We start from the raw sequence: 25,357 nt of genomic DNA, 5'->3' as shown, positions 1-25,357 counted from the left end.
TTGTGATTTCCACTTGTAATATTAGATCTTTAAACGTCTGGCTTACACTCGAGCATGAGCTCTGATGGCTGCCAACTTGGAGACAAACCACTTTATACCAGACCTCCGTAAGTTGCTAGAAAAATTAGTTCTGTCTCACTTTTAACAGTCCTGTTTTTTAATGTGTTATTTTACTTAATTGCCGTCACTTTTGCTGGTTGCATGACATTTAGTGAAAGGGAAAAATAAAATCACATTTTAAAGTTCAGAAGTTAGAACTTCTAGATGCTATTTTCACATTTAAAAGGATGAGATGGTCAAAAACATCCTTTGTTTTGTTTGCACCAAGGGTAATGAATTGCAAGGAATTCAAGATGAGACGTGACCACTTCTTACCAGGCTTCTCGGATGTGCTTCTGCTGAAAACACAGAAAGGAATCACTTCAGATTTTGTTAGCATTATGCTGGAATCACGGAGATTGGATGATGGGGCTTTGAGCCATTAGCAATTAGTAATTAATAACCTGATTTAAAAAAATGGGGCGGTGTGGGGTGGGAGATGATTTAGACCTAATAATTTTATAAACAGACCAAAAATTTCCCATCTAAGATGCATGCTGGGACAGACCCTGCAGTTCTTCCCAACCAAGATGCCCCTCAGGACTCAGCAACTTGAGAACAACAAAGACAAGAACATCTGATTAGATAAAATTGCCATCCATTAAGCATTTACATGACACCCAAATATACATTATCACGCAGCGAAATTTTTTGCAACCAATAGTTAAAAATCACTCTCAAGTCTACCTTCATATTTTTGTGCATTTTGTCTTGCTACGACTTCCACGTACACACTTGGCTTCCTAACTGGGAGAAGGTAGCCAGCACACGTATGCGAAGGAGAGACACAACATAACTGACACCATCTAATTTCAAAAAGAAGCTGTCGCTATTTATGACTTTTTAATTTCATAACCCTTTATTTTTTTTTTTCAAATTAGTCCTCCAGCAAAGTCACCGTAAAGGACAGATGCATTGCAGAGGTAGAGAAGTTCTGTTGGAGAGTTTTGTACCAGCGAGTCATCCAGCACATCTGGGTGTTCTGGAAGAGCAGACATTCACCAATGCCACGCGTTGCTTTCTAGCAATAAAGTTATAAAAGCACTGAGCCAAAGACAAAAGCACCCATCATTTGAGTGACTCTACTCAACTACTGCCAGGCACTCAAACTCAGCAGGCCATGCCCACTGCTAGCGCACAAACAAGGGATGCTCCTTTGTAAGAGCACACACATCAAACGCACCGCAACAGCGGTATTTGGTAGAACTTGCCAGGGTTAGAGGATTCAAGAGACACTGCAGCGTGTTGCCCTTATCCCTCACCAAATTTGCTTTTCCCTACAAATTATTAAAGTTAAGGGAGACCGCCTGTGGACCCAGTGTTAAACCAGAACTTGTAAGCGCACCAACACAGAATGAAACTCACTGTTGTTCCTACAGCTATAAAAGGGTGCTGTTACAAAGTACCTACAACAATTATTCCTACCAAAGTTGTATTTCTGAAAGAAACAGTTAAACCGATTATGAACTCCCCCACTTCCTCATTGACAAGGTGCAATCGTGCAAGTGCACCGTTATTATCTCCTGTTACTGGCTGCTGTCAGAGAGCAGACACCGGGCGAGGGCAATCCCTCATTTGACTTATGTTTCTGTTCAGACCTTTTGCTTTTGTTCTCAGCTGTCCAATTTTCCACGCGCTTTATAAATAAACACTTGCCTTTCTGTCCTCGCTAACATTAGTATATCCGATCTCTAAACCTCATTCAGTTTAAGCTACACTCCCTAGTGCCATTCATAAGCCTACAATGTATAAGCCATACAATGAATCACACTTAGAAAAAAACCTGTACAACTACACGGTACGTCTAAATTATACCCTTTCAGCTTGGTGTCGCTACTTTGTGCCTGGAAGTTGTATGTGCCAGTCTTAAGAAACTGGATTACAGACAACTACTTAAGTTTTCCATGCTGACAATTTTATTACAAAATTAATATGATCTTTTATTATGGGAGAAGCTCGTCTCCTTATCCACCAGCTGTATCAGATGCGCATGTGTACACTTCTGTCACTTTTGTATGACGCTTAACATTGTCTTAAGTAGTAACCACCAGCTCTCCTGTTTGATGCAGGGACACTTCCCTTGGGGAAAAACTCTGTTTCCCAAAGCATCTTTCTTTCTTTGTAAATATTATTATTGTAATATGTTATATTGTAAATATTATTATGCCGTTCCCCACTGTACGCCCATCTTCAGAAGTTTCCCACCGCTTTCAGTGGGACAAATTTTCCTCGTTCTCCGTCACAGTCGGTCAGTTCAAACTACAAAATGGGTCTGATGGGTTCTGCCGCTTCGCTTGAAAGGCAAAACAGCCAAAAAAGCTGGATCGAAGTTACGTATGAAAGACACCGTAATATCTCAACTTTTTCTGTTAGCTTCTTGAAAATGAATCTGAGGATGTTCAAATGGTCATGAAGAGCAGTTACATGTAAAATGTTCAAGGTCTGCAAGTGTTCTTCAGGCACACGATTGCAAAGCACTCCTGCAAAACCCATCTCCATCCGTATGTCTAGATTGTGCCCCTGAATTACTTTGCCCGTTACGGCCATTAGATGTACAGCCTCTCACGAGCTAAATCTCACTCACTCATCTCCTTTACCTATTGACATATATTTACTTCATATAAACACTACCTTGGTTACCTAGTTTCCACCTCTTTTAATATAATCCTTTGTTTAAATGAGTAGAATGTCTTAAAAATTAATGATGCTTCTTCACACTTTCAGATTACCTTCAGCTCCTTGTTTCTAATATTTTTGTTCTTTTTTGATACAATGTTTTATTTCCATTAGAGCTAACATAGCGAACACTTAAAAAAACCCAACAAACCCCAAGAACCCCAACCAAACCATAAACCACAAACCAAAAGCCAAAAAAACGCCAAACCTTAGACAAATCAATTCCCACACTCCAGGGAAGAATGATCATTGTCTGCCTACTGCCTTTTCCCTGCACTGTTGATACTTTCACCACCGACACCGATACGAACATGGCCAAACAAAAAACAGTTTCTAAAATTGTATCACCTAGATCCACCTTTGACTTTTTGTTTTTTAAACACTGGCAATGCTGAAAGACTTTGTACAAGTGGAACTGTGTTAATGGGAATACAGTATTGACAGGAGAAAGTTTAATTTTGACAGTTTCATTTAGGCGCAGAAGAAGAAAACACAGCTAAGCGCCCAAAATTCTTTTGGGCCAATTTAAACCATTTATTTCCATTATATATTAATGAAACACTTCTAAATGACATTTTTTTTCATTAATTAGATCTAATATCATCCAGAAGTCTTCAAGTATTTAAACGAGAAATTAATGAAGCACACAAAGTCTTTTAAAAATATACAAAAAACCTGTATACAAAATTTCTTCAATTTTTAGTTATATTATTATCTTCCTTATCAAGAGAGATACGTTTTACAGACTTCTGTGGAATTAAAAACATTAAGACTGCTTAGTCTCAGCTCTACACCTCTGCAGAAGTGTTCTTACTTACAAATACAACCATAATTATGACTACTTTTTGTAGCCATCTTCAGCACTTGCATTATCCCTAAGAGGTAACAAACGGCCCCAAAGCCATCAATTCCTTCCTTACATGTTTTCAAGGTGTAGTTTTTCAATTATAGTACAAAACAGTATTTGTTGTGGCGGAAGGAAAGAGTAATTATTACTCTAGTTACTTCAAAACTCACCCCCCCAGTCAGGTGCCTTTTCAGGAAGCATTAGGTGGACAGGCATCAGAACTTTCATAGGTGTCACGAGTTAGAAGAACTAAGACTAAAGTAAAGTCTGAGTAAAAACAAAGTTCAGTTATTTGAATTTCTGCTTTTTCCTTGCCTGAAACTCTTCGGTTTTATTTTTGACAGATTTTATTAGCATTGACAAGGCAGGATCTATGGTTTTCCTTGCAAGCTCTCCTTTCTTTGCCATCTTGTTCTCTGTCCCCTTGCTTGCTGCCTTAAGATCTTGCTCCTTTTCTTCTCTTCGGCGAGCTTTCTCTTCCAAGATCTTTTCTACTGCTTTTGTCTTCTTGAAATTTGGATCTGAAGGATCCAAATTAAACAGGGGAGAAGTAAACATGGCTTGGAATCTTGAATCGGCAACATTTACCTGAAGGCAGAAAGGGAGTATTTATTTAGGTAACCTTTACCCACGACAGCAAAACTTTTATACACAATAAAATATAAGTTGCTTAAGGAGTCAGGAGATCGTTCAGCATTCCTGGAACTGCTCCAGTCACAAAATCCCAGTGAGCGCGAAGCAGAGAGCCAGAAGATACTATTGGTTAAACAGACAAGTGAATGCTTGTACAAATCCCGTATATTCCTCTATCGGCAGACCAAGGAAAGGTTTGTTGTTGAGAACCGACCAAGATGAAAGCAGCAGTGGGTAAGAACCAGAACACACACAGGAATGAGCATTTTAGGCTATGAGTTGTACAAGGTCTTGCATAAATAGTTGTCTTGTTATCTTAAACAGAGCTTGAGTTTGTCCCCCTACAACCTTGTACGAGAACATTTCTTGCTTTTTGAAAGCAGCCCGTACCTCTCTAAAAAGGTAGATCTAGGTTTTCTCCTTCAGATACAAGAACCATATGAGGCCACCAAATCAGGAGAACCATATGAGGCCACCAAATTTGTCCTGAAAATAACTGATATTACTAAGGGTTCTCGCTGAGCCTCAAAATCAAGAGTATACCATTACCTGGAAGTCATCTTCTAGCAATTCTTTCTTTTTCATCAAGAGTTTCTTTTTCCTCTTGCTCAAATTCTGTTGTTCTACAATCTTCTTATAATTAAAATGTTTTCTGGCATCATCCTCATCATCCATCATAAGCAGGGCCATCTCAGCCTGTTGCAAAATAAGAAGGTCCACGTACACAATGAAATTAAGTTTTTATGAAAAAATATAACAACCTATTAATAAAGTCTGTATGATTCTACATACATATACATGAGTTGAAATAGGGCCGTAGTTCTTCTATTGCTGTCCTACGGAATTTAATGGTTCCACTCACAAACACGTAACATAAATATTTGCAGAATGCAAGCAATGCAACATCTGTAGTTCTTAACATTTTAAACCACTTTACCTTCTGTTTTTCAACTTCATCTTCATCTTCTGAGGCACTTTCAACCGATTCCGGCTTCTTCTTTAAACCTAAGTGCAAATATAGGATATGCACACATTTATTCAAGCTTATGCACGAGAGCATCATCTCTACCTATGAACAGAACCTCTTAAACGCATCTCATTTTCTTGTAATCAATACTTAAATGTCAGATGTGGAAAAAGGCTGAAAAAAAATCAAGAAAAAGCCCAGGTAGAATTAAATCAATAAAAATCCGCTGAATATTTGTTTAACTTAAGGAGGCAGCAATATTCAAATGGCATAAACAAGCCAACAAAAAAGAACAGTTAGAAAAAAAATGGTTTTGCTGTATTTTTCGTAGAGCAGTAGAGAGAAGTATCACAACAGTGCAGGCAAACATATGACATTACTCCTCTCCCAGGGTGTTTTAAAGAGAAATTAGTTTATATAGTCATAAATGTAATTGAAGTGCCCTGCAATTCTCAAATTCTTTCTATTTAAGTAGGCACTGTAGTAAATACTTAGAATAAAAAGCAAATGCGCATCTCTCCTCCGTATCCAGAATACAAGTCTGCCAGCTGAATGAGTACATCAGTCAAACAAATACAAAAAAAACCCAACCAAAACCAAAAAACAAACACTTTTTAAAATTTATATGCAAGGCTAAAAGACCATATTGTGGTGTTAGCCATGCCAGCGCAAAAAACCCTCGCAAAAAAAGACCTGAACAGAATCACAGGAATGAAAATATGATTGGCAGGGTTCAGAATGAATTAAATGTTCTTCTGAAGAAGCTTTCTTACTCTCTTAGAATTTACTTTAGATACACGGTGCTGATTAGAGAGACATAATGAACAGTAACAGCATAAAACATTAGTCACATAAACTTTAATGAAAACAGACCCATTTATAAATCCTACAAGATGAAGTTATTCTCTTTGGAATGCCTGTAGACCTCGATCAAGAAGGAGCAGGAAAGCAGAAGGTTTCCTGACCTGAACCACATACTCTGACCTTTGGGCTTGGAATTACATTCCCAGGCAATTTATTACAGTCCACTGGGGGTACTCTTAAGGAAGATATTTGGCTCCATTTTGTTAAGCCAGATTTGGAGTCAGACTAGAAATACAAACATGCCAGAAAAATGTCAAGTTATATCACTAAGTATACTCTGGAACAGGACACATTTCTTGAAGAACAATTTTTCCTCCCTTGACTATTTCTAAATGGATTCCAAGCTGGAAATGGATTTCTAGAAGAAAGAAACCACCACCACCAAAAAATAAACTATGCAGACGCGCAATGTCACCAGCTCAAGGACTAAATTGTTGATTTAGTAGTTCCAGAAAATGTGCAGGAAAATCAGATTCAGATATAATATTGTTACCTAACCTACGTAATTTATGTTAACGTGTTGAAGGGAGAAATAAATGTCTTCTGTAAGGCTTCAACAACTGTGAAATCTTTTGTATCTTCACAGAACTGGCTAAGCTACAGAAAAGGAAACCAGGCACAGAGATATGAAGACAATTATTCTCAAAGTTAAATGAGTAAATCTCAGACTTTCCACCCATGCAAACCAGGGCCCGAGTCATCTTCCCTTGTCTTTCACTATATGTAGAGTTATAGAAATAAAGATAGCTTATATTCATGCCTTCAGAGACCTCTGTTGCTGCAGATGGGGGTGAACCAGGCACTAGTATAAAACTGTTTATTTCTCACTATGACCCTATGCAGCTAATAAAAAACCAGCTTAGTACCCGAAAGCACTCTGAGCACTAAACACTTTGCATCATGCTGAAAATAATTTGGTTTCAAAACTCACAAATAGGTAATATTCTCTTTCTCCTGACTTCGTCCCTCTCCCCACATACATTCTGGAAGCCCACCCTCACCTTTTGCACACGTGTGAATGTAAAACCTATGGTAAGAGTCCTCTCCAACTGATTCCAAACCCTCAGATTTTACCTACCACCTAATCCCCACTGCCATCTTTTAATCAGATTTGGTCCACCCTACAGCAGCAGATAGTCATCTCCAATGCTATCTAGAACTGATAGATGCCACCAGCCAGTGAGAAAAGCTTCTGATCTCTGCTGCAAGCCCCCCCCTCAAGCTGCCCTTTGGCTCTTTCTCAGCTCAAGAATTTAGTTTGCAACATTAATTTTGCACATCGCCAACTTTCCAATGCCAACAGTAAAAGGATAATCATCATTTTGTGACCGCAGAGACCGACCCCAACCCAAAAACTCCTCCCACAAGACCTCTCATCTGTCTTACTCAGAAGCTTGAAAGTCCATCTCAAAAGCTTTGCAAAGATGCACAGTAAATAAATCAGTAATACAGCTGAGACCTTTATCTTCCAAGTAGTACAGGTTCTACAACTATACTCAGATTTTGCTGTTAACCTCTTACATCCCCACAGTCATACTGCTACTTTTCTAGCATTAAAAAACCCATCGATTTCTACATATATTATAAATTAGATCATGAGAAAACATCTAAATGGCTTGGCACCTATGGAATTTGTAATAATGTGTAATGACATGTAGCCCTTTTCCTCAAAGAAGGGTCGATAGAAACTATGTTTAATAGTCTGAAGTGTTCTGGAACTATTCAGTGATCTCCAAAAGCAGGACATTGCTCTCTTGTTAATAAGCAATTACACTATTCAGCTATTAGTCTTCCAACAGTTTAAGCTACAAAGGTCATTCTGTCCTACATGAACTTTTTCTGAGACCCCACAGCAACAGATGCAGTAAGACTGAAATTGGCCAAGCCAAACTAGACATTTACAACACTTTTCTGAAACAACATAAACTGAAAGTGACGAGCGATTTTTTCTTTTTTTCTTGACAACATCAAACTAGAATCAAGCTTCTGAAATGCAACACCACAGCTCAGATATATGCAGCATTTTACATTTTAGCCTGTGGTACTAATGAGAAACCACGTAGGGATTATGTGCGTGTGAAAGCTTTGCGCAAAGCAAGCACCGTCATGACTTTCAGGAACGCTAATTTGCACACACCTGCACTGACACTCTTTGGGTACAGCAGGCACAAAGAATTTGCTCTGCCTTTCCTCTCCCAAGATGAGGTACCCACACTGTGAGAATCACAGCTGGTTATACAAACGGTTTTCAGGAAAAAAAGACAAACCTGATGAATACATGCTTAAGCAGGCTTCTCGTAACTTCCAGTCTTCCTGCCGCAGCACTCAAATTTGTCAGGCCCTTTTCGTAACAGCTCCTAATAGTCTTGCTTCCCTTCAACTGCCTCAGCTTGTCAAAAACTGACAGATGCATTTGTGGACTGTAACGTGTACAGGTCTTGAACCCAGCAGAGGAGCAAATACACCACCTAACAGCACTGCTGTATCCTCAGTTTCTGCCCCGGCCAGCCCACCTGAGTCTGCAAACATACTCTGTCACATGCTTTTTCAGCATAACCAAAGATCATCTGACAGCCAGTTCAAGGGAGAAATTTCAATCTTTCAGGGGAATTGTGGAAGGCTTATGAAAAACGATGATCATTAAGTGATTGCTGCCTGTACACTAAATACAACGTTGGCAGAGCTACAGCCTAGTTCCAAGAAGATTGTAACCCACTGTCCCCAACTGGGTAAATCAGCTGCACTGAAAAGCGACCCCGGCAATGAGACAGAGGCTGTCCTGGGTAAACTCAGAGAAAGCCAGACAAAGTTGTGCTGTGTAATCATCGTTAAAATGTCAGCTGGCTTGCAGCCAACCACTGTGCTCTCCCTTTAAAACTTCTCCAGGGCTGGCCACATTCTGTTTTTCTCCTGTTTCTCAGTAAATTATCAGTAATCTTGCAGACAAAAGCTTCGCTTTCTTAACCTTTATGTCTATTTTACTATCCTCAAAGACTCCAACGAACGCTAAAAGTCTATTCTCTGTATTATGGAGAAGAAGGCTTAAGAACCTGCAGATACGACCCTTCTCTGCTGAGCCCCTCCGTGACACAAAGAACTCCTTACATTGTGCAGAAGAAAACATTTTTTGCAGAGATTTCACATAGAACATTGAAACATTAAACGTTAGTATGAGAATATCTACATAAGCTTGCTATTAAAGAAAAATTTTAAAAAAAGGGATGGAAGGGATGGCATCTTTACAATGAGTTCTGCAATAACCTATACACCACTCACCAGGAAAGCATGGGAGGAAACAGCATTGCATGACACCTTAAACTGTGGTATTTTTTATAAAACATAGATAGGACTCATCCTACTGTTACATTAAGACACAAAGTCGTCCAGGATTTGTTTTTTAATTATTTACTTTCTCCTATTATAAACTTCAAGCAATCAGGACAGAAGCCTATGCTGGCCAGTACCAAAATAAAATTAATTTACTCATTTTAAATGGAACTTGAATCTGCACTGCTATACTCAAAAAAAAAAAATCCAATCAGAACAACAGACTGGCAATATTTGTAAACCTATTGCTATCTTCTTGTTTGTTGTTGTTCTCTTATTCCCCCCCCCCTTTCTTTTTTTTTTTTCTTTTAATGTACAATAGCATGAGCCACCCTTAGGTTTCAGCTCCCAAAAGCACGGAAAGCCAGGAACTCACACTTGCTGATTACCCCACCTTAAAATTTTAACCAGCAAAACCATACTCAAAATCAATTTGCTGTTACCACAGCAAAAGCTAACTTAACCATCAGACTAAAAAGCTTGTAAAAGGTATCCTAAAAATCTAAACTAGACATAAGTTATTTCCTAAAATATTACATTTCACAACTTGGGTTTTTAGGCAGCCAGAGTACACTAGTAAAAATGTATATCAGACCAGGAGAAAAAAAAAATTGATTTCTTCTGAAAGACAACTTTGTTTATGATGCAAGAACATTTGACATTTATGTAATGGACCCAAACTTCAAAGGGACCTATACATATTGGGCTCTCCTATATAAAAGGAAACAGGCTTTGAAGGCAATGAAGTTCTTTCCTCTGGAATATTGAGGGGAGCAGATGGTCAGCTTGTTTCTAACAGCCATCCCCAGAAACTGGCTAAATAACGGTCTCTGGTGAAAGCTAAGAGAAAAATGTTCCTGCCATTCCACGTATCACAATATGCATCATTTTACAAGAACAGCACCTGCAATTTTAGGCAAATGACACCTATTTTATTTCATTCTGAACATGCTATCCCTGCATTTACTCTACCTCAACTTTGTTTCTAAAGCTTGTTACTTAAAGGGCAGATTTATTCCACAAGTCACCCCTCTTGACCTACCTGTTTTCTCAAGTTCTTCAGCAAAATATGGGTCATTGAGATCAACATCAGATGGAAGTTCATCTTCACTCAGTTCTCTCTCAGCAGTAGCCTGTAACAAAGCACAAACATTATTTCAATCAACATATAAACAACCACTAAAGTTTCACTGGAATTAGATGTTCCTTCTATGAACATGAAAACTGAAATATCGTATGCTGAACATCATAAAACTCAAATATGCTAAAAACTGCTAGTAAAGACAAATCAACAATTTAAAATCTGTCTCATGGATTGAAAGCTTTTTGTGTACCTGAAGAAGGGCTATTTATGTATTTCAAGAATCTTTATTATATGTACCCATAAACTGTGATGCATTAGCTAGCCATACCAACAAATGACAGGATCGCAGCATTGCTATGTCCTGACTTTATGTTCCACAAAAACTCTACTTGGGGAAAAACTTGAGCAAGGAGCTTCATTTTGTGCTCTGAAATTCAAAACGACTGAGTTCAGATTTGAAAGAACAAATCTGATTACTGAAGTAATATAATACACCTTGCCCCTTGACTTAATTTATCAGACTGAACAAGAATATTATGCCAGCAAAAGTTGCTCTACTACCTAACAGTGCTACTTCCTCTACTCAAAACACTCATCTTCTGTAAAATTTCAGAAGTTACTCATCAAATGCCAGTTAAAACTAACTGGAACACACAGCGCAACGCAAGTTGTAGAGATTATTCTTAAAAACATTATTCCACAACATGAATTATATTCAGAGTGATTTAAGAATTTCGGGAAGCCAAACTTTGTGCGCCACATGCTTTTTTCCCAGCGTATGCACAAACATTTAATTTATCTGCCTATTTCTGCACATTACTGCCACAGGAGTCAGTTACTTCAGAATTACTTTCTGCACGTGGAAAGATGAAGCTACAGAAATTTTCATATTACTATAGGACCATTTTGTTATTCATACACAGAACTATTTACCAAATTTGCTCTTGCAATTTGAAATCTGAATAACTCTTCATGGCTAGTAATTCTTCACTGTTGCAGCTTTGTGAAATAAGTCTGTATTATCTTAGGCTGAAAATTCCCAAAATCTACATTGTTCATGACCATTACTTTGAACTGGTATGCATACTGTAGCAAAAAGACCCTTCCTAATGCATTCAAAAAATATAAATTAAAAAACAACCCTTATTATGACTTGTTTATTTTCAAAGCAACACAAGTAGATAAACAAAATTTTCTGTAAGCATATTCTGTACGATCAGAATACCCTTTTGCTCTGTAAGTTAGCTGACGCACTCTCGGTCTTTCCACGTGAGTGACCACCGCACGTTCAAACCTTAAAATAGCACTGGAAGCTATACAATTTTTTTTTTAATTCAGTTTATCCAAAACAAACAATAACAGCAACCTAAGAAAACAAACAAACAACAACTCCCCCCCAAGTGGCCAATGCAAACATTACCTTTCTCTTTTTTTTAAGCATTCTTTTTTCTTTCCTCTTCTCTAGATATTTTTGCCATGGAGTTAGGTTATCCTTTCCTTCCAACCTGCTTTTGACCATTTCTTCAGCAGTTTCTTTGAGGCCTAGAATAAAAAATAGTAAGTTAAAGAAGTTACATGAATCTGAACTTTTTTTAAAATCAACTGCTTTCTCCTTTGTAAAGGAATCATCTAGCTTTTCTTTAACAAGGCTGTGAAAACAATGTAAATATTGTTTAAAACAACATCTTGAAAAATAAGATCAGTTTACAGTATGTGTTTTTCCAAATAAAATATTTCTTCAGTAATAAACTGTACAGGAGTCAGAAGAGCTTGCTCACGCAATATCCGACTCCCAGCGCTCTTGCTATTCCTCAGAAAGGTCTCTTCTCCAGACTGTGCACTTTTTAAGGCATTAACACAATAAAAATAACAACAGACAAATACAGAGCCCTTATATTTTATGTACCTTACTATAATTAGTTAAGATTCATAAAACCATTTTGAATACAGTCCAGTCATTCCCATTTCGGGTGCATGGCAAAACAAAGTACAAAAGATGAGGTGACTTGACAACGATTCTGAAATGTTAAATCACTATCAGAATATAGCATCACCCATCTCACAGGTGGCCTGAACCTCTAAACTGGTGCTCTCTATTCACCCAGACGTATTATCTGGTCGTTGCTGTATCACATGATAAAGCTGCTATATATAGCAGCTCCACTGCTGAAACCTGGCCTCTGTCATCATACTAAGACAATGCCGCGGCATCTCTGATGACCAGTGTAGAAAAGAACACTAAGCTATTATTTGAATAAATTTAAAGTTAAAATAAATCCACTGCTAGAAAGCACAGAAAAATGTAAATGAAACCTCAAAGATTTTATATGCTAATTATTATATGCTAATGTCGTAACATGACATGCATTTAAGTTAAATTTCCAAGTCATCTAGCCTTTTAAAGCTACCTAGTACCAGCCTGCTTTAACAACAGAAGACTATCTTAAATCAAAAAACAGTACACACCCAGTACAACAGTAAACCAAGATTCAGATTCAGTGCTTGAGGTAAATAGCTTGTTTTTCTTTTTCAAAAGTATTTGTTAAAAAGAAGCAGAAATTAAGAGCATAGACTGCTTGAAACAGATCAGCCTCTCAAAGAAACAAAAAATATTTGAAGGAATGTTTTCTGTTATCACTGATTACCAGTGCAAATTGTAATAACTCAAGATAAAAAAAAAAAAAAAAGCAGCAAGAGAAATAAACCATCCTCTTATTTGGTTAGCCACACCAAGTTATCAAAAGTAATTTTTGTATTTAGCAGCTGTATGAACTGACAAAGGAGAAAAGTAACTCAGATCTGCACCTCTTCTGTATCTTTTTGGTACGGGTATGGTGTAAGAGAAGCCCTCAAGTTCTCAAGTTTGTGTTTCCTGACCTGTCAGCACTTGGGAAAGGGAGCTAAATGCTTTGTTGAAGGAATTTTCCTCTTACTTTCAGAGTATGACAGTTTTCCGAGGGTCCTAGAAAAGTATACCCCAAAGGAGTGCAACATACCTGGCTCCAAATAATTCTAGCATAACAGAATTGGACTGCAAGTTTGGATGTGTCAATTCGTTTTACATTAAATTCCATAATTCAGCACAGACTGCTGCTGTTTCAAAGCCTAGCACTTGAAGCTGCATGCACAAGTATGTCCTAATCTTTAATTTATGTAAATATACATTCTGATAGCTTCTCATCACATCATCACATTATACCTTTTCCAGAGGATCTTAACCCTTTGATCACGAACATGTAGCTAGTCGATATTTTGTGTTACTGTTCAATAGATAGCTAAGTTACGGAACATAATAATGCACAGCAAAATGACCAAACATAATTGAAGTCTACTCTAGAAACAGAACGGAGTTTTCTATAACGCATATCGTTACAGTACTCAGGGCTGCAGAACCATCACTTTAAAAAAAGAATCCAGTAAATAACTGGAGCATCTCCATTTTACCTCTAGAGTACTTAAATCCAGAATATGCACCAAATTTAAAAGCAATCTTCATTTTTTGGTGAAAAATTCCACACACTCCAGGAATGCTTTTTGCAACGTCTTTACATCACACAGCACTTGCGCGTTATGAGGACAACAACCCATTTCAGCTGCAGCTAATACACTTCCAGCCCTTCTTCACAAGATGGGCACTTGCAAAATCAAAGCTTCATGATGTAAAGAGATTAACTGACTTGCCTTGCAACACACTGGAGCAGAATTCAGTGACAGAAAGATAGAATCCACTTCCTTGGCAGGAGGTAACAGCCTGAGCAATGAAGTATTTTTCTCCTACCCGCAATTCCTTGCTTTGTTCACTACATAATTTTTTTTTTTTTTAATACTTCTGTAACAAATGAGTCAGATATCCTATAGTTAACATCCTCTTTTACGATGTGACGGATAGATCTTGGGAGTGCGTAGGAATCATGTTTCTGCTTCCCCCTCCAAATCTGACACTTGCTGTCTCTTCCCCAGTTCCACTTGTTTTAATGGTCTCTCTTTGGCATCCCCTTCTCGTCATCCCAGTCCAGCCCTCACCTAACCAAACCCTACTCTCCCGCCCCTCATACCAGTTTTGTTGCTTGGAAATCACACTCAGACCTCTCCAGATGTCCTAGACTAGATCCCATTCTTTCTCCCAACTCCCAGGTTTTTCGGTTGGCCAGTCCCTACTCCTCATCATTCCTTCCAGCTCTCCTCAGTAACAAGGAACCGAAAACAAAGTTCATCATGGAAAAAACGGGCAGCCTTCACGGACAGTTCTACCCGTCCTCAGAAAAGCAAGCAGAACGTTTTTCTGAAGAACTGCAAACACCAATTCCTGTTCTTGCGTTTGTCTATGCTCCAAAAATAATTCAAAGGCTGGAGAGCTGGTTACAACATGTCTGAAACACAAAGTGTGGACAAGATCTAAAATCTTATTAAACCATGCCTTGGAGAAAGAAAAGAGCAGAGCAAAATAAGATATAACGTCCTTCTACTATCCTGGGAAGAAGCTAGAATTAATAGTAAGTGGCAAATCATTACAGCCACAAAAATTGTGTCCTAAACCAGCAAATAAATGCAGAGCCATGATAATTGAAGGATACTGTATAGGTTCACTAAGAAACCCTCTCATACAACAAGAACTAGTATTTGGTTATTTCCAACCGTACATCTCTTCATCTCCAAAGTCAATGAAAGCAGAGCCATCAGCTTCCCCGAAAACGAACTACTATGGCTTTAGATACTATTTTGCACTACTTTTGTGGAAAAAGTTACTGGTCAGGTAGTAACCTTGCAGATTCTCTCTGAAGTCAGTAAATATTGGAATAAAAAAAAAATAAAAAAAAAATGTATGTCACATCTCCAGAAAAAAAGAGACCCCCAAAATCTCAAAGGAGGTTACAAGATTTCTGATTTATTTGCCTGGAAAATGGAATCATTTGATCCATCTGGCACAGAAGGACTTGGAGGAAAATGCAGCCCTTTCTTGTGGTATTTGGCAGTCTCATGAAAGGCATTAGAGTTTCTCCACAGATTAGAATGGCTTAGAAACTACTGTCCAGACCACTTCCCGAGAATAAGAGTGTATTTAAGTGGTCAAAAGGCTTTTGATTGTGAGGGGGAAAGGAATTGTCTACTTTAGGTAGAATTTATTAACTGGCAATAGAAAAGGCTATTTTATACCCTTACTTATACAAATTTTTTTAGAACAATTAATAAATGAATCACACTAGTCTCATTTAATCTTCACAAATAAAGGCAAGGAAAAGAGAGGAAAAAGGCAATCTATATTACCATACAACTACATCATACCTGAGCTAAAGGATTAAAAGTGTGATAGATACTATAACAAACCTAAGAATAGTGCTTCTTAACACTGGTAGGACATTGAGGGAGGGTGGGCAGGCCAGAATTTTTACTTCTCTAAACACTTGGTTTCAAAAACTTTTGGAAGTCTAACAGCATGCAACCGTCACAACTATTAGAAGCTAAGAAGATACTTCTCAATTCTCAGGAAATCTAAAGGAGCAGGTTCATCTGGCATGTAATACTTTGCCAGAAAAAAGAAACACCTTGTTGCAAATAGCTAAAAGGAATGGCAGACAGACATATTCTGATAACTTCTGAATTTGTCACCCCCAAAGATATGACATCTTAAGACAGGTTTCCTAACGTGGTGTATGTAATTGCCTGAAAAAATCCTTGGCAGCTGAGATGTCAAGCGTGAAGAACTGTAGTGCTGAGCCCACACATAGCGGAGCGTACACTGCTTCGTGCTGCAAGGGGTCAGACTGCTTCGGTCAGAGAACACGTTAAACTATGATAGAGATTGAAATACACGTTCCATATGAGCATTTTCATGCTCCATATAATCTGTAACAACATACAGTTGGGGTTCACCATGCACTTACAGAGACACGACTGCCTGCTAGTCTACTTCTGATGAAAACAAATATTCAAGTTTCCTTTAAGCCTAGCTAAATATTTACATCTCGTTCTTCCTGAAGGAAGAATTTTGAAGTCCAATTAAAAAAAAAAAAAAGTAAGAAAAACTGGCTGAATACCATCAAGAAATGCAGTTGCGGTCTTCTCCCTCTTCACCTTCTAAAAGGAGCTTTGGGAGCTGGATAAGGATGCATAGTAATTGTGGCTCAAGTCAGATACGATTAAGAAAACAGATGGATGCTTAAATAAAACACTGATTTTGTGCCTAAAAGAAACAGACTAAAGAGAGTTGGAACTACATCTAATTTATTTATGCTGGCGCTGCGGTTTATTTAAAACTATTATGATTCAAGAATAACTGAATCATTCACAAAGTATGCTTTCTATAACCATGTGTAAATATTTGTGCCAAAACTCAAATTTTTAAATTAATTCAAATCTCTGCTTTTCAATTGAAAAGCTCCCTAGATTTAACTGTTGTAACTCTCTGTATATTAAACATTTGGGCAGGAAAAAGATTTTGCAATAAGTCAAGCACATTAAGGCAGAGCTCGATAATAAAAATATTTCAACAGACATAAACTAGTTCTGAAAAAATTAAGGAGTCTTAAGAGATTACAAGAAAAACTATTTTTGAATTCCCAGAATGCTCCAACTGAACATAATTAAATTGTTTTGGAGTTTAAATAAGCACATTTGCTCAAGAAAAAAATAACAACTAATGTACTTCTCTCCCGTAAGAAAACACAGCCTTAACTGCGTATATATTGCCAGAGCTATAAACTACTGTTCAGCACGTGCTGACCGTGCTCCACCATAAAAAAAATAAGAAAAAAAATCTTTCCTTTCAGGTGTGCAGGTCCTCCGCTCCAAATGCTGCCTAAAATCAGTAATGGCTAAAGGGTTCCCATGCGTTACACTCAAAGACACGACACTCGTCTTCACTTTCAGGACTTCTGTTTTTGACAAAAACCATATTCCAGGGGCTAATAACTAGTAGTGGTATTGACTGGCATCACGGAGGTGAACAGTCCAACTAGCAAAGGCAAGCGAACACTTCCATGATTTCCAGATTATCTGCTCATTGATAATACTCTAACTTTTTCAGCAAAATCATAGTTGTTAAACTGACATCAAATACTATAAACTACCAATGTAAACTTCATTGCGTACATTCAACCCATGACTACATCAACAAATCTGACCCAGTACAAAGACACCCAGCTGACATCAGACAAAGTCAGTCACATTCATCAGGACAGGGTTTTTTCGTTTGGGTTTGGTTTTTTGGTGTTGTGTTGGTTTTTTTTCCACATTGCTCCCTCAAAAGAGGTGAGGATATAGCAAAAGTCCTGGGACTCCCTGTGAGAAGTTGCAGTAAGGAAGGAGTTGGACTAGATGTAATCCGGACCAAATCCAATTTTCTAAAGTCAAGTTCAGTTGCACAGAAACAGGGAGCCTGCGTATTGGGGAACTGGATTCCAACTCTACTACAGTTCCTAAATGTTAACAGGATTTACTTGTAATATGCAAGGCACAGTTTTAAGAGGCAGAGCCTTTCAGAAAACTTCTTGCTCTCCCTATGCAAGAGAGACTAAAAAGAGTTTCCTTTAGTCTCTCTTCAAACAATTTTCCATCTCCTCCAATGAATGGTTTGCTCTAGATTCCTAATTATGTCACATTATGTTGCTGAGACTTTTTTGATTTACAGAACTTCATTCACGCAATTTGAAAGATTCTTCAGAAGATAGACTGTATAGCAAACAAAAAAAAAAAATACCCCAAAGGTGTTTTCCAAATCAACACAAAAAATGGCAGCTTTTCTAACTGTTAAGCAATGCTTGGCCTATACAAATACAGACCACGTTCCTAGCAGCAATTGTTTCGACTGCGGTTTCCACCCTTCAGACTGAAAGGTGGCAACAACAAATCTTTGTAAAAATCTTCTAATAGCTACCCACGTATGAAAACTCATTTGCCTTGAATGCTCAGTGACATGATGAATTAAAGATTCTAAGTGAGCAACTTCAAGAATGCAAATACTGACACGCTGTGGGCAGATGAAGTAAAACATGACGAGAGCTGTGTTAGCAAGCCCTGACCTACAGTGCCTGACACGTCCTTTCTCTAACAAGGTTTGGGAGAATTCATGGCAGAAGTGATTGGAATTATATGAGCGCAACCGAAAACACACAACAACTATTTTTAATGCCAGCGTATACTTTCACATACAGATAACTATTCCATTCAGTTCAATCAATTTCACTCACTCAGTACAGACCACAACAAGATTTTAAAAGCAAGGTTTTATATTCAACAGAAGTTACCCGAGTGAACTCAGAATAATACTAGTGTAAATCAGGTAATTAGATATGCATTCCTAGCTGGAATTACCACATCCGAGGTGAAGGGGCTGTACTCTAGTATGTCTCTAGTCTCCATACTGACAATAACGGATCGGGCTGCATCCTTACGTAGCCTGCAGTCCTACACCTACTGGGCCAATACAGCACCTAGCTGCCCCCAAAAAGGTAATGTCGCACCTCCCTAGTCTTTAGACTGCATAATTCAACCTTCTGAGCATTCTCCAAATGCTTCTTCCATTTGCCTGACTCACTAATCCAGCAGAAAAGATCCAAATTCTTTTTTTCTTTTTTCCAGAGTAGTTCTGCCATTTTAGCAAATGAAATTAAGCTCGCAAAGTAATCTAACAAGTGCTAGGGCTGGTACAGGCAGTCAGAATGAGAAGGAGGAACGGCCACAATGAAAACGTTTCCCTTTTTGGATGTAGGGAGTTGTTAAACTGGTTCATTACACCTCAGGGAAAGTGCACACCCATAAACAAAATATAAACATTGGTCTGAATGTCCTTTCATCATACAGGAAAAAACCCTAGATATTGGTTTTCAGGTCTCAGGATGAGTACTGCTGCGATGCTCTATGGCAAAGTTATCTTTTCTTAATTTCCAGATGAAAATCTGGATGTCACTAAATACAACCAAATATCCCTCAAGTTTTCTTCCTGGTAGCTTTCTTTCCCATGGAGCAGTCTCAGTGGAAGGTCAGACTTGTCCCTCTCCTCTTCCCCCAAATCTTCGGCATTATGCAAGCAAGAATTTCAAACCAATCTCCTCTAGTTTTCTGCTGTTTCCAAATTGTACTGATTTTAATTTTTAAAAGTGTAGGTATGTTTTATGACTCTATGGCAAACACATGAATTCTATTCCAAGAAAAAAAATAATGAAAGCACAAAAAAACCCCTGTTGAAATAATAAGCTACAAAGAGAAGCTTACAGCTGATGAACTGAGTTCAGTCATATTATTTCTTTCATTTCCCTCATTGTAATCCATCTGGCTTTCAATTTATGGGGAGGGAAAAAAGTCAGCTTCTACCACTATAAATTTGACACCTTATACTATATCCCTATTAGCAGGCCAATATTACTTATCCTCCAAGCTAGTAAAAGAAAAAAAAAAAAATAAAGCTTACCTGGAACCCATTTAATCTCCATTTCTATATCCTTTTCTTCCTGTTTTTTCTCTTTTTCTTGGATACTTTGCAAGAGTTCTCTATACTTGGCAATTTGCTCTTCATCATCTTTTTGGCTTTTCCTGGGTTTGTCATCTTCCATTTCATGAGCTACATCACCACCTGGAAAGAGAGAGTAAAGCTATCACAGAGAGCCTCAAAAAAGTGATCCATTGAAGTTAATGTTTAGGAAAACACGCCGAAGGCACATACATTGTTTCTAAAAGCCAATCCAATATAATTTCAACTATTATTCCCCCAACGAGTAACCAGTTTTAGAATTCCCCTACTAAGATGAAATAAAAATAGTACAAGAAGACTATTTGGACAAAAGGAAATTTGTCCAGCAAAGGAAATCACTGATCGGACATGGCATCCCTTACTGCATTTTAAAGTTACTAGTTTCAAAGTCCCTTAAAGCAGACTAGTAGCTAAATCTCAAAAAACAGTTGTGTAAAGCATTTTGCAAATAGAGCGCTACATTTTAAAAAAGAAAACTTGCAAGATTCTGTAACAGAGATAATTATTCAGGACCTTAATCTTCAGTGACTTGCTGAATTAACAATTACATTGTGACTTTGTAGCACAATGAGATGCTGCAGCACCTTGAAATGTAGAAAACTAGGTTTGGGGCAGGCTTCTTTTTTCTTATTCTCTGGTTTAGCAGTAAACTGTGCTCCTTCCAGTACCAAGTTGCGTGGAAAGCATAAGTGGCATCTAGAGAGACAGACCGCAGATGCAACGTCACACCTCTGGTCTCTAGTTAAAACTCAGGTGTGACACTGCTGTCCCCTTCCACATCCCCATCATCACAAGAAGCTGGTCATTGGCTGGGAGCAGAAAGCTTTACTGTTCAGTTAACGGCAGCTGCTTTGCCACTTTCCTCAGCAGCAGCCGGGATCTCCTCGGAGGAAAGAATCTGCTCAAGCAGCAGGCAAAAGGCATTCGGTTTTGAAGACTGAGAAGAAAAATAAGCCATTTCATTGTTTCTTCTTCCTGGTATCACGTGAAATGAGATGCAAAGCTACACTGGATGGGAACTGAAGAAATCCTCACGCCCCCTTGAAATTGGATAAGTAAGGGGCCACTGATTTCTATTTACGATTTTTTTTGCTAATTTTGCTAGGAAAATTTTAAGTGGTAATGCGTATTGTCATACTTTCTCATTTAAATAAAATATGCATTTCTTTTGTCAAATGTTCAATGTTGCCTTCAAAAAACCCTTAAGAGCCTCTTCATTCTGCTAAGCAAATAAAGAACACTTGACAACAGCTGTAAGAAAGGAAAATGGGCTGAATATGTTCTCAAAGTTTGTTCAGAGTTCAAATAACCTTGTCACTAGCCTTCAAGTATCACGCTCTATTGCACAACATGAGGAACCACTTTCTGACGGATATTAAGGCAGTAACGCTTTCTGCCAATAGCTTGTTCAAAGCCTTTTTGAACAAAATACACAAACAAAACAAAAAGTTCTGGTGCATTAACAGCTGCACAGCAAGGAAAATACAATTAAGAGAAAAAAGCTTAACCTGTGGAGGAAAAAAAAAGGCAAAAGCTGATGAAATTTAGGGGATAAAATACAAGTATATTCTTGTTTTCAAAGGAGAGTAGTAACAGAAGTGCTAAAAGAATTAAAAGGAAAAAGTTTAAATCGTGAGGCAGGTCAGAAACATTCCAATACAATAGTTTGTAGGGGTTTTTTTGTTTGTTTTTAAAAGCTGTAATTCATCAAAAATATAAACAAATGCAGAGGCTCAATACACTAAATTGCTGATTGGCAGCTGTGTTAGCTGAGATGACACTCTCGTCACCCGTGTTTTGAAGAGATCATATTCTTAGTTTAAGATTATCTTGCAATGGCTGAGTAGATAATATTTTTTTTTTTAACTCAGCCTTAGAAACTAAAGAGAGTAGAAAAATTATATCATACACAACATTTGACAAGAGCTCTGTTGCAAAGCTGAGTTTCTTTTAAAGATGGAAAGATAAAATTCCCCCTCATGTTGTAATGGCACACCAGAAAATTCAGCTACTGATCTGGACACCGACGGCTATACCATAAAAACGTACTAAATGTCTCAATTTTATCCAGGGTAGAAACTCAAATTCAGACAGAAATAAAAAAAACCAAAACCTACAACGCATGCTAACCCACAGAATGAAAAATAAAAAGCTCTACGCTCCAGCATTCAAGAAGCAAGTCTGAGGTAGAGGTTATTGCAGGGTACTACAGCGTGATATGAACAATGAATTCCATTGACCTTAGTCTTGAGCCAGAAAATAGTGACAAACACTTTGGGGTTTAACCCCACTTTCCCCACATTCTCAGCAAGAAGTTGTGCAAATCCCAGTAGTTCATACAAATGATAATAAAAAAAGGGACAAATTTAGAATTCAAAGTAATCAAAATAAGCTTATTCAAAGGGTATCGCAGTAGACATCTTTTTGTAAACTATTTTTCAGGGAGAAGATAATGGAAGAAGAGAATTCAAACAGACAGATAAGAATAAATGAATGGCAGCATTACGTTCTGGCTTTGGGTTTTTTGCAGCCTTTAAGGACCTGGCTGTGCACGAGGTGACTGGACATTCCTAGGGGCCCGCTTCTCAGCCAGACAGATGTAAGCCACGATTAACGTGCTCGCAATCAGAGCTGGCCCCTGTCTATAGTCATTCCTGAGTAGGGACACGCTGGCCTGCAAAAGCACAGACAGATGTCTTCTTCAATTCTCAGTTATTAGCCTCCACCAGCTTGTATGAACTTTTTAGAAGGAAGGCTGAGATGATCCTTGCTCCTGGCCTTCCAACCACCTTAAACAACAAACCAACCCAACACAAATGCTCCTGCAAACATGCTTTGGAAAAGTCTCCAACACCTGCATCGGTTGTATCAAGCTCTTGATGCTTCACAGAAAGAAAATAACCAGGTTGTCAATTTCTGTTCTGTCCCATGAAATTCCACCCAAGCTTGGGTAAGTCATAAACTGCTAACTCCTGCTGCTAGCCTATTTACTTAAGACATATTTTAACAATATGCTAAAACTAACCCAGCAGGAATATTCTAAAAAGTCAGATCCTTGTTACTGTCGAAGCGGCAGTAATGCCTGAGAGTGTCCAAAGCAGCTAGACAGGAATAAGGGACGGAAGCTAAGCCAAATAATATTCGATTCAATGCATTTTATAAACACCCACTGGATTCAGGGACAATATTAAATAATTGCATGTTCTACTTCTGCCACCTTCCACTTCTTAGCCTTCCATAATAGTTCTAGCACATATACACACACGTGAATACTGTGAATTTTTAAGACAGCAAGCAGGACTTATAGTATCATGGGATAAAGTGTTAAAGATGCATTTAAATCTATATATGTAGTCGGAGTTATTGCACCAAATAGATTTCAAAATTGAAAAAAGATTGAATAAATGGTCTGATTTAACATTAATCACTACAAATAAGATTTGCACATTATTAAAAACAAACAAACAAAAAAGTAAAACTCCACCCAGCAACTCCCCCTTCCATACAACTACATTTTCTTTCTCTATACTCGTGCACTTCCAGCATTGGTGCAGCAGCACAAAATAAAACATCAGCTGTCTTTGTAGAGCCTTGTATTGGAAGCCCAATGCCACAAGAGACCGTGCTCCCTGCTCAGACTCCTACTGTGGAGAGCAGGGCTCTACAGAGAGCTCCCTACAAGCCTGTCCGTGTTCAAGAAGCATTTGAACAGCTCTTACATTCACAGTTTAACTTCCAGCTTGCCTTGTATGGAGTCAGGACTTGGACTCGATGATCCTTGTGGATCCCTTCCAACTCAGGATATTCTATGATTATACCATTAGAAACAGCTAATCCAAAACACACTGATAAAAGTATTGTATCATGTAGTCTATTCAGGTATTCTGCGTGGCTGTGCAAAGCACAACAGCAGAAAAGATGTTTTTCTTGCAAAGATAATAGAACAAAAGCTTAGGCATAAAAAGCATAATGCTTAATTTGAAGCATCATTTAAAATGCCATACACTAAGCCACCAGGGTGCTTATGGTCAAAATAGCGATTACAGGCTGGATTTGAGGCACATCCCAAATGCTTCCGAACTGGAACAAATTCATGCAAGTAACAGAAAATTCAGAAGCAATGCAAAGGAGATAGCTTGTGCTATGAACCACAATATACCAGGTCACTGAAATACTCAACATTACAAAACTGTTGTATAATAGTAATACTAACATTCATGACACACATATTTTAACTTGAAAAATTCCATAAAAAACGGATTAGAGCAGGCCAGCAAAAACCTGTTTATAAATAAAGCATTTTAATAAGTTAAAAAAAATACAAATAAAAGTCCAGAACATTTTTTTCCTTCTTATCACACTCCTACATTTCCATTCAAACAGCTGACATTGATTTTTCCCATTTGCGCATTTCCCATTGTGTCCCATTCCACATAATTCTGCTGGGTGGAATCCTGTTTTGTATCACACAACTGAACGCATAAAAGGTCAGGAGCACGTTAAAGACACGGCAACACAATTCCTCTATTAATAACTTACTTTTCAGAACATCATTAGCATCTAGACATTTCCAGGTTTAAAATTTATTATTGTGATAAGATTACTTAAGGTCAATTTCTTTTCCTTCCCAGCAACAGAAGATTACTTTTTAAAATTTCGGAAGCGTTGCTCACTTATAGATGTTCGCTTTCATCACCACCCTATTACAGATGCTATTCTTTAACACAGCGGTAGTCTTGTACATAATAAGAAGATGGAAATGCTTTCCTTTTCACCTACTGCTCCCGTTTAGATACTTCACTACACATTACTAGAGAAAATAAAGCTCACAGAGGTGCAAGTTTACAAGTGGGTTTTTATGTGAGATGAGGAACAACTGGACATTAACCCTGCCAAGAAATTGCCAAGCTAAGTTTGCTGCCAGAATGTTTCCCAACTCTATAACCAGAAAAATCTGTAATGTTGTTTTGCATGCTCCAAACTCATCTCTGATTGCAACAACCTGCTTTAATGCAGCATAAATCAATTTTAACATCTGTTTGAAAGACCTGACTAAGGCTTAATGACATTTTCTTTGCCTTGTAATTCAGGCTATATATATTACTAATTAAGAGCAGACTGAATTTAGAGTGAAAACAAACAAGGTAATTCAGGAATTTACACATTGGTGCACCATACACGTAAGATTTACACACCTTACACAAAGTTAGATGACATTCTCCTTATATTCTTAAGAAGTACGTGAATCAAAAAGCATTGGAAAAATGTTACTACTACACTCTTCTAAAGTTCCCTTAAATATGTTTTGCTGCTTACCCTTCCCCTCAGTGTGTAAGACCTACAGCTTAGGAGTACCAGAAGGCCCATAGCACAGCTTTTCTCCAGTGCCATGCA

The 25,357-nt window shown here is 38.0% G+C and overlaps 1 protein-coding gene across 2 annotated transcripts in view; it reads right to left on the bottom strand.

Moving 5' to 3' along the window:
- Positions 1–3,205: 3,205 nt before the first annotated feature.
- Positions 3,206–25,357, bottom strand: part of ESF1 (ESF1 nucleolar pre-rRNA processing protein homolog) — a 31,923-nt gene continuing 9,771 nt past the window's right edge. For both annotated transcript variants that reach the window (XM_074578440.1, XM_074578441.1), the window contains exons 9-14: positions 19,904–20,065; positions 11,918–12,039; positions 10,456–10,546; positions 5,193–5,260; positions 4,805–4,951; positions 3,206–4,210 (exon numbers count right to left, since the gene is read on the bottom strand). In XM_074578440.1, coding sequence (XP_074434541.1) covers positions 3,911–4,210; positions 4,805–4,951; positions 5,193–5,260; positions 10,456–10,546; positions 11,918–12,039; positions 19,904–20,065 — 890 coding nt within the window. In that variant the 3' untranslated portion in view covers positions 3,206–3,910. The remainder of the gene's footprint in view (positions 4,211–4,804; positions 4,952–5,192; positions 5,261–10,455; positions 10,547–11,917; positions 12,040–19,903; positions 20,066–25,357) is intronic.

Source organism: Larus michahellis, chromosome 3, assembly GCF_964199755.1.
Source record: "Larus michahellis chromosome 3, bLarMic1.1, whole genome shotgun sequence".
Taxonomy (NCBI): domain Eukaryota; kingdom Metazoa; phylum Chordata; class Aves; order Charadriiformes; family Laridae; genus Larus; species Larus michahellis.
Note: the sequence above shows the minus strand (reverse complement) of the source record. Positions and strands in the feature narration are given on the sequence as shown.